The sequence below is a fragment of the Nicotiana attenuata genome, unplaced genomic scaffold, assembly GCF_001879085.1.
Source record: "Nicotiana attenuata strain UT unplaced genomic scaffold, NIATTr2, whole genome shotgun sequence".
Lineage (NCBI taxonomy): Eukaryota > Viridiplantae > Streptophyta > Magnoliopsida > Solanales > Solanaceae > Nicotiana > Nicotiana attenuata.
In genome coordinates, this window is record NW_017674327.1 from 19,777 (window position 1) to 29,784 (window position 10,008).

Below are 10,008 nucleotides of genomic sequence, written 5' to 3' on the forward strand. Positions count from 1 at the left end.
GGGGGGGAAAGGAATAAATGACGCTGATTTGTTAAAAATGTGAGAAAAGGACTTTTTTCTTCTTTAAATGTATTTTCATTTTTGGTTAATTATAAAAATTAAATTTTTAATACAAACTACACGTGTCCTTTATCGATTGGCTCATTTGACATGTAATTGACAAGTGTAACTCACACATCTGCTCTGCTGCACTCGGGTGTTTATTTGATTTACTTAACAGTCACTTGAAGTGTTTAAATGATAAAGGGGCCAATTAAGGTGTCTGGCTGACCGTTGTGGACAACTTGGAGGGGCGCTTTATGTATTTCGCCTAAAAACTAATTAATGGAAGTTTATATTCTTTTCCAAATTAATCTTTCACTATACTCTTTTCTTCTCATTATGTCAAAATAACGAAGAAAGTTGTTGAGAATAAGGGCATTACTTGAAGTTAGTTAGTTAGACAAGGGTAGATTAGTCTATTTATCCTAAGTCAGTTAGTGGGCTGTTAAGGAGATTAGTGAGTCGGTTATACTGTAGCATGTATAAATACAGCTTTGTACATAAAAATTATATACAGAAAATTTCTCTCCATTGTTGCCTTCATCTCTGCATGCTCTCTCATCTCTTCTTCTTAATCTTCTATTCACAATTCTAGCATGGTATCAGAGCGGGGCTAGAGATTGATCTAAGCTGTCCGTCGAAGCTGGAACAGAGTAATTGAATTCAGAATTCGAAGGAATCAATTCCTCAAAAATTCAAGCAATCGAAGCAAAGCAGCCATGGGAGACACATCTACAGATACACCTGTAAATCCTGGAGTAATTGGAGTTAGAGCTACAGGAACAAGTAGATCTGGTGTTGGTACTCAAGCTTGCGATGAATTTGGAGTTGACTTGCCGCATAATCATCCTCTGTATCTCGGACCTTCAGATACAAGTGGAGCACAACTCAAATCTTTTCAGTTAACTGGTACGACCAATTATACTCTGTGGAATCGTTCGATGAGAATAGCTTTACGCGGAAGGAACAAGCTAGGGCTTGTAGAAGGAACATGGAAAAAGGAGAAATTTCATAAAAATCTGTGGGAGCAATGGGAAAGGTGTAATGCAATAGTACTTTCCTGGCTTATGAATGCTGTAACTCCACAGTTGTTTGGAGGAGTAGTATATGGATCTGATGCACAGGCAGTGTGGGAAGATCTTCGTGAGAAGTTTAACAAAGTTGATGGCTCTCGATCATTCAACCTACATATGGAGATTGCAACACTGTATCAAGGTACATCTTCTGTTTCTGAGTATTACACAAAATTGAAAGATCTTTGGGATGAGTTTGAAGCACTAATCCCAGCTCCATGCGACTGTGAAAAGTCTAGGGATTATGTGAATCATATGAAAAGGCAGAAACTATATCAATTTCTGATGTGATTAAATGAGTCTTATCTCTAGGCTAGAAGTCAAATTCTAATGATGTATCCTTTAGCTTTAGTCAATAAGGCTTACTCTATGATTATGAGTGATGAGAGTCAAAAATCCATAGCTGCTACAGCAGTGAATCTAAGTTTACAGTCTAATCCTATGCCTGAAAATTATGAGTCAACTGCACTGCTTACCACAAGATCCGGTGGTTTTCAACCAACTTTTCAACCTAATAACTTTCAGTCCAACAATTTTCAACAAACTGGGAATTATCAAAAGCCAAGGAGAAACAACAATGAATTCTGTGAATACTGTAGAAAGAAAGGTCATAGTAAAGAAAACTGCTGGAAACTCGTTGGTTATCCACAAGGCTCCAAGTCCAAGAAGAAAGGGGAGCATCTTCATATAATGTTGTAGCAAATGAGCCAAATCAGAACAATTTTATGCAGCCTCAGGTCTATCCACAGATGCAGAACCAGCTAATGCAGACTCAACCACAAACAATGATGCAGAGACAACCTCCAAGTACCAGCAGCAATTTTCAACAGCCTATAGCTTGCTCTTTCACAAAGGAACAGTATGAGCAAATACTGCACATAGTAAGCAAAAGATCAGGAACATCTGCTTCTGCAAATATGACTAGTGCAACAGGTATCAGTAATGCCTTTCTAGTAGATACTGCCAATAAACCTTCCCGAGCATGGATAATTGACACAGGGGCTACTAACCATATGGTATCTGATCTTAGAGCATTATCCACTATTGAAGAAGTTAAATCTAATAGTCCTAGAAAGGTACACTTACCTAATGGATATGTGGCCTTAGTTACACATATTGGTACTTGTCCAATCTCAGCAAGGAGCATAATTAGGAATGTTCTATATGTTCCACAGTTCAGATACAATCTGCTCTCAGTGTCAAAGCTAACCAAGGATTTGCAGTGTTGTATTGCATTTTATCCTGATTTTTGCCTATTTCAGGATCTTTACAATGGGAAGGTGAAGGAGATTGGTAAAGAAATAGAAGGACTATACATCCTAAGACCACAGGAAGCTAAGAATTATACTGAAAAGGCCTTGGCAGTCAATAAATCTGAAAGTGTTGATATAGACTTGAAGAATAAAGGAGAAGACAACATCAGCTTATGTCATAGAAGATTTGGACATGTGCCTCCTATGATTCTGAAGAAGCTATTCACAATAAAACATGACAATTGTGTCAATATAGTGAAAAACTGTCATGTGTGCCCCTTAGCTAAGCACGCTAGACTTCCATTTCCTAGTAGCAATATTAAAAGTACTCATTATTTTGAATTACTACATGCTGATGTATGGGGCCCCTATAGGGTATCAACTTTTGATGGAAATAGATATTTCTTAACCTTGGTGGATGATTTTTCCAGAATGACCTGGTTGTTTCTTTTGAAACTAAAGTTAGATGTGTGTGTTGTGCTGAAATATTTTCTGCTCTATGTGAAGAATCAGTTCGGTAGTGTTAAAGTAATCAGAACTGACAATGGCACAGAATTTACTAACTCAATATGTGCAAGTTTGTTCAAAGAGTTTGGGATAACTCATCAAATAACATGTGTCTATACCCCTCAGCAAAATGGAGTAGCTGAAAGGAAGCATAGACACATCCTAGAAGTTGCCAGAGCTACGAGATTCCAAGCTCATATCCCTCTCAAGTATTGGGGTCACTGTGTGTTAAATGTTGTGTATATCATAAATAGGATGCCTACTCCAGTTCTAAGCGGATTAACTCCTTTTGAGAAGTTATACAACAGAAGTCCTTCACTACAATATTTAAGAGTTCTGGGGTGTCTGTGCTATGTAAAAAATATGCAGGAGAAGGACAAATTTATGAGCAGGGCAATACCAGCAGTACTAATGGGCTATTCTGGCATACAAAAAGGATACATTCTTTTAAATCTAGCTAACAATACTTTCTTTGTCAACAGGGAAGTTATATTCAGGGAAGATATCTTTCCCTTTCAACATTCCAAATCTCAGCAATCTCCTATCTTCGCTCCACAATCAGAATCAGCCTATATTCATGTTCCTGCACCAGGGGCCATGGCTCCTATGTCTCAAACCTCCATTAGTACTCATCCTTCTACTGATGATATGCTCACTACTGATGCTATTGAGGAGACTCAAGGGGAAATTCAACAGGAAGACAGTTCAGAGGAGATTCAGCAGGCTGCTTTACCCCACACAGTGCAATCACAAGATCAAAGTTTTCATCCAAACATTGCAGAAGCTCAACCCACTGGGGCACCCACTACAACAGAGGTTAGGAGATCTTCCAGAAAAAAATGTCCACCTATATGGATGAAAGATTTTGTGTCTCTAAATGTGCATACCTCAGTACACTATCCCATAGCAAACTATGTGTCATATAGTAGATGTCACCAAAGTATCAGTCATACTTGGCTGCTTTCTCTACCATAATTGAACCTACTACATTAACTGAACCCTGTCAATATCCTAGGTGGGTGGAAGCTATGCAGTCTGAGATTGAATCACTGGAGAGCAATCATACTTGGGATATTGTGTCACTTCCAGAGGGTAAGACTCCTATTGGTTGTAAGTGGGTTTATAGAGTGAAGTACAAGGCATCAGGTGAAATAGAAAGATTCAAGGCAAGACTAGTTGCCAAAGGCTACAACCAAAAGGAAGGTATTGATTATCAGGAAACTTTTTCCCCAATGGTGAAGATGGTGACAGTAAGAACTATTCTGTCAATAGCTGCTGCTCAACATTGGCACATTCACCAAATGGATGTGTACAATGCCTTCTTGCAGGGAGACCTCTTTGATGAAATCTACATGGAACTGCCTCCAGGATTCAAGAGCCAGGGGGAGTCACAACCAGTATGTAGGCTCATTAAATCCCTATATGGCCTTAAGCAGGCTCCCAGGCAGTGGAATGAGAAGCTTACTGAAGCTTTATGCACATTTGGTTTCATTCAGAGTCAGCATGACTATTCCCTATTTGTAAAAAGAACCATAGAAGGTACAACAGTAGTACTGGTTTATGTAGATGACATGTTGATTACTGGTTCACAACTGAAGCTAATTGAAGACACCAACGCAGCATTGCAGAAGGCTTTCAAGATGAAGGATCTAGGGGAGTTGAAGTATTTTCTGGGCATAGAATTTGCAAGATCTGAGAAAGGTATCCTTATGCATCAAAGAAAATATGCACTGGAGCTTATCTCAGAACTTGGACTTGGTGCAGCCAAACCTGCAGCAACACCTTTGGAACTAAATACCAAACTAACTACCAAGGAATATGATGATCACATTGGAACAACAAGCAGTGAACTAGATGAGTTGTTACCAGACCCAGGGGCGTATCAAAGGTTGATAGGGAAACTACTCTATCTAACCATGACAAGACCTGACCTAGCATTCAGTGTGCAAACACTGAGTCAATTTATGCAGCAGCCTAAGAACTCTCATATGGAAGTTGCTACAAGGATTGTTAGATATGTTAAAAATCATCCAGGACAGGGACTTCTACTGTCGAGCAGTAGTAAAGGAACCTTAAAAGCCTATTGTGATGCAGACTAGGCTACTTGTCAGAACTCCAGGAAATCTGTAACAGGATATTTGATCAAACTAGGAGACTCCTTGGTCTCATGGAAGTCAAAGAAGCAAACAACTGTCTCCAAAAGCTCAGCAGAAGCGGAGTACAGAAGTTTAGCAGCTACTGTTGCTGAGCTTGTATGGCTAGTTGGACTGATCAAAGAAATTTGGATTGCAGTAGAGCTACATGTGGACATCTATTGTGATAACAAGGCAGCAATACAAATTGTTGCCAACCCAGTCTTTCAAGAAAGAACAAAACACATAGACATAGATTGTCACTTTATAAGGGAGAAAATTCTACAGGGCTTAGTCAGAACAGAGTACATCAGCACAAGAGAGCAGCAGGCAGATCTGTTAACAAAAGGGTTAACCAAAGTCCAACATGAATACTTAAGTTCCAAGCTAGGTGTGTTTGATGTGTTTACACCACCTAGCTTGAGGGGAAGTGTTGAGAATAAGGGCATTACTTGAAGTTAGTTAGTTAGACAAGGGTAGATTAGTCTATTTATCCTAAGTCAGTTAGTGGGCTATTAAGGAGATTAGTGAGTCTGTTATACTGTAGCTTGTATAAATACAGCAATCATATACAGAAAATTTCTCTTCATTGTTGCCTTCATCTCTGCATGCTCTCTCATGTCTTCTTCTTAATCTTCTATTCACAATTCTAGCAAAAGCAAACTTGTTAAGTTACGGCGAACCACTTATTTCCTCTCGTTAATCCCATTCCATTTTGTTTATATATATTTATCGAATTTATTGATGAGCGATCTTATTGAAACTCAATGTAAAATTCCACCATTTTGCTTCAATTATACAAGCAGGAAAAATAATATAAGTTTATGACCAAGTAAGCTAATGGTCATAAACTACCATTAGCTTTCGTAATTAAACAAAGTAACATGACAAGAAAAAAAAATGTGGAATAAACTCAAGCATAAAGCATGTCAAAGCTTTTATATATTAATCTTTCATAATACTCGAGATAGATTAAAAAAAAAAAAAAAAAAAGCATGATTAAATTAATAAACTATGGAGCCAAAGGAGATGGTATCTCTGGGATTGAACAAGACTCAGTAGCATCACAATATCCATGCAAAATATCCCCTTCTTGGGAAGTGAAACCAATGGAGCCAAGCATGGACGGCCAACATTGGCGTTCAATAGTTCTTATGGCAACACAACAATCTGGACCGAGGTAGGTTTCACCATTAATGAAGAAAAGCACGATTTCTCCGGTGCATGCTTGGAGCTCCAACAATGAATCCCAACACTGCGACGAACCTTCTTCATCTTGTAGCTTTAAACGTGCCAAAAGAGTAGTAGTACTTGATGTTGTGGTTAAAGGTCGAGCTTGAAGTATATTAATCCATGAAAATAGGGTAAGTAGTAGTACAACTTTAAAGATCGTGAGACTCATCATGTTGTTACAAGCTACAGTATATAACTAAATAACTAAAGAGTGGGATATTTTCGTGTGATGATCGTAGGAGAAAGGAATTGTGGGAGCTGTTATATATATGTGAAGAAGAGCTATCGGAATTTACAGGGATAGGAAGGTGAAGAGTTATGAAATTAATGTGGAAAAAACAAATGCATTAGAGTTTTTTGTATAACTGATCTACGGGGTAATTAATGATTAATGTTTGTAATGAAATGAAAGAAAAAGACTAGGATATGATTAATTGTCCACTTATTAAATAATGGCATCTGAAGGGTTTTTCGTTAGTTCTGAAAATAACTATTGAAGCTGTACTTATTCTTAGTTAATTAACCAATCACATTAGGATGGTTTGCTTGATTTAATTACAAATTGTAGTAATGGCTATTTGATCAAATAATTAATAATATTTCGTGGTTCATGCATTATGGCGTACTGTTTAATCAAATTAGCTAGACTTTTCAGTATCAAATGTTTAAAACGTATTCCCAGTACAATGCATGAGCTAAGCTTACTTGAGTCACCCATATAATTGAAGGTGAAATTGTGCATGTTTTTTTTTCTTTTTTCCTTTTTGTGAATATTATTTTAAAAAGATGGATATATACATGAAGTAAAGCATCCCTCCACCTCGTTGTTAAATTAAAAGAGTGGTGTAGTGCACTAAGCTCTCTTTATGCATGGGATAGAAAAGGCCGGCCGAATCCAAGGGCGGATAGAGTCTCATGCCACCTTGTCTGAGCCCAGTATTTTCAAGTGGAGCATAATATTTATGTTGCAAGAAATACTAATATTGCAATAATAGTAGGTCGGAACCCATATTTTAAAAATATAACGCGTTTAGTGCTAACAATCACTACAAGAAAAAGGCTTTTTAGGGACCAATATTTAGCGACGAGGTACGAATCTGGTCCCTAGAAGTACCACTAGTAAGGACGAGAAATTCACTAGTCCTTAAATCTATATTTTTTCATTGAAATATTAAAGAGAAATAAAATTAGTCCTGATATATGGTCCTTACTTAGGCACATTTTTCGCGCGAGAAAGTGGCGCCACACCAAATTGGAATAAAACATAAAAAAGAATTTATTTTAACTTTTAAGAAAACCTAATCTGCCGATTTCTCTCGAGGATTATCTCCCTCACTCCTCAAAGAAGTTTAAACCCTAAATCTCCTAAAACTCCATAAGCGAAGGTATATGTATTGAAACTAAATCAATGTTTTTCTTCTATCTCTCTTAAGATAGGTCATCTAAGCTCATTTTTTGCATATTTGGGGAGAATATCAAATTGAAAATCTACTACTCATCCATCACAAGTAAGCACAATTTCTTTCTCTGTATATCTTTTGAGTTAACCTTTGTTTAATATTTTTCAATAACCATTTTTGCAGGTTTGTGAAATCTTGATTATTTAATTTTTTTTTTGTAGTAATTGGTTTGCTACGACTCAATACTTTTTTTTTACAATCAGTTATTTTCCAGATTACATTTTCTTGGGTGTCCCTTTTTGAATTTTTTATAAAAGCCTATGCTTTGTTTGGTGTTTGTTCTTCAAGTTTGTTCTTCCTCTACTATGGTTCTCTATTTTTATTTTTAAAACTTACCCTAAGAAGAATTCTCGTTTTATTCAAGTTGGAGGAATTTGTCATTAACCTCTTTCAAGATCACTGGATAGCGACTAAGCACATGGGCGGAGCAGTGTGGGTGCAGCACCCATTATCTTTGGTTTAAAGTATGGGTATTCTGTTGTAAATTAAAGATAATCACAATATAGAACAATGAGCACCCACGAAACTTGTTTGAGGCACAGTTTTCCGATTGAAAAAGTTTTTTTTTTGTCGATTCTTTCAAATTTCCCTTTTCATTATTTCCTTTACATTGCTTGTACCATTTCTCTCTTATTTTTCCTTTGTTAATTTATTTTTTTTTCTTTCTTTTGATCGGTTTATTACTGAAAAATGAAGTATTCACCAGTCAAAAATAGCATCTAATTTCTGTTGTACTGATAACCTTAGTACATTTTTCTAGTTAAATTTTAACCTTATTTCCTAATAACAGTACACATATAAATAATATATGGGTCAATCTAAGTTAAAGGTAGTGGAGCATCCATTACTTTAAAAACTTGGTCCCGCCACTGACTAAGCAGCAGTGTAGTTGCAATTTCAGAACCCATTAAATCATCTCCAAGAATTGCAACCTTTTTTATGAGTCATGGAACTAATCCTAAGTAAGTCACCCCAGGTACCTGTTTGTGTGAGAAAAAAGAGTTTGCAGAATCAAGAGGCGAGATTCATTACTTAATGTTATAAGTATCAAATTATGCAGTAACCAATAATTATAGCCTAGCATATTCGACCAACAACACAACTGTTGCACATATCATATACTATAGGTTATGCCACTGAAAAGTCTGGTAAGCGAAAACATAGCTTCAATTAGGTTTGGTATTGCAGTCATACAACGTCATCTAGTGTTGTATAAACTTATTAGCATTATCAAACATTGGGTCCATTGCAGCATAACTCAAATTAGAAGTTTCTCCTCAGATCCATACTTTGCATGAATATTCTAACTCTCAAGGATTTGTGTGCAATTGTTTATTTTTTATATAAGAAATCACATCTTTACTTTATTTTGTTTAGATTGTCTATGGGTGAATTTTCATTAGAGCCTTGTTGCTGTAGCATTTAAATTATTCTTGGTTCCTTTTAGTTTTTCAGTGCTCTTATCTTAATTCAGGAAACTTTCTTCTTTATGTTAAGCAGAGGAGAAGAAAATATGTGTATTTGGATATTAGTATTGCATCTTATTGCAATTCTTAGTCGTGTTATGGGATATATTTTGCATACCACAATTACTTAAAGTTTGTCATAATGATAGAAATAACTGTGTATTTGTGTTCTGCATTTGAGGTGATTAGAATAGAATTATGGTATCTGTTTTTTTAGACAGAGTGATGTGCATACCATGTTACTTTTGTACAACCGTTATGGTCTTAATTTCTTAGTGCATTTGTACTAGGCAATGAGTCATGATAGCAGAGAAATGGTAATCAAGTCCTTTTGTTATATTTCTAGTCGAGTCATGATAATATTGCTTATATGATACAAAATTTAGAATTCGGGCTTCTTCCTCCCTACTCAGTTCGTTTTTCCTAAAAGGTTATGTGCATCTTAGAGTACTTTCATTGTCCTTTATATTTTTTCTAATATGATTCTTATGTAATCTCCAAGGTTATGGCACCTAATAAGCAGTGGATGCAAGTTGTCAATAGACTTGATGAAGCCTACTTAAATAGGGTGCAAACTTTTTTGGATTATGTCTTTAGAAGAACATGAGAAATGTGTGAAATACCATGTCCATGTGTCAAATGCTGTAACACAACTTTAGGAACACATGAGATTGTAGCTGCACATTTGAAAGTATATGGAATAATTCAAAATTATACTTTTTGGTATCATTATGGAGAAGTTTTAGGTGAGCCACAATCTGAATGTGAAGATGAAGATGATGACGAAGTAGAGGAGTGTGAGAGTGATGATGAAATACAAGAAATTTTGAGTGATTTATATC

At 36.3% G+C, this 10,008-nt stretch overlaps 1 protein-coding gene across 1 annotated transcript; it reads right to left on the minus strand.

Moving 5' to 3' along the window:
• Nucleotides 1-5,944: 5,944 nt before the first annotated feature.
• On the minus strand, nt 5,945-6,470 carry LOC109218424 (egg cell-secreted protein 1.1-like). Its single transcript, XM_019382788.1, has one exon. The coding sequence runs from the start codon at nt 6,410-6,412 to the stop codon at nt 6,020-6,022; it is 393 nt and encodes a 130-aa protein (XP_019238333.1). The 5' UTR covers nt 6,413-6,470; the 3' UTR covers nt 5,945-6,019.
• Nucleotides 6,471-10,008: the final 3,538 nt, after the last annotated feature.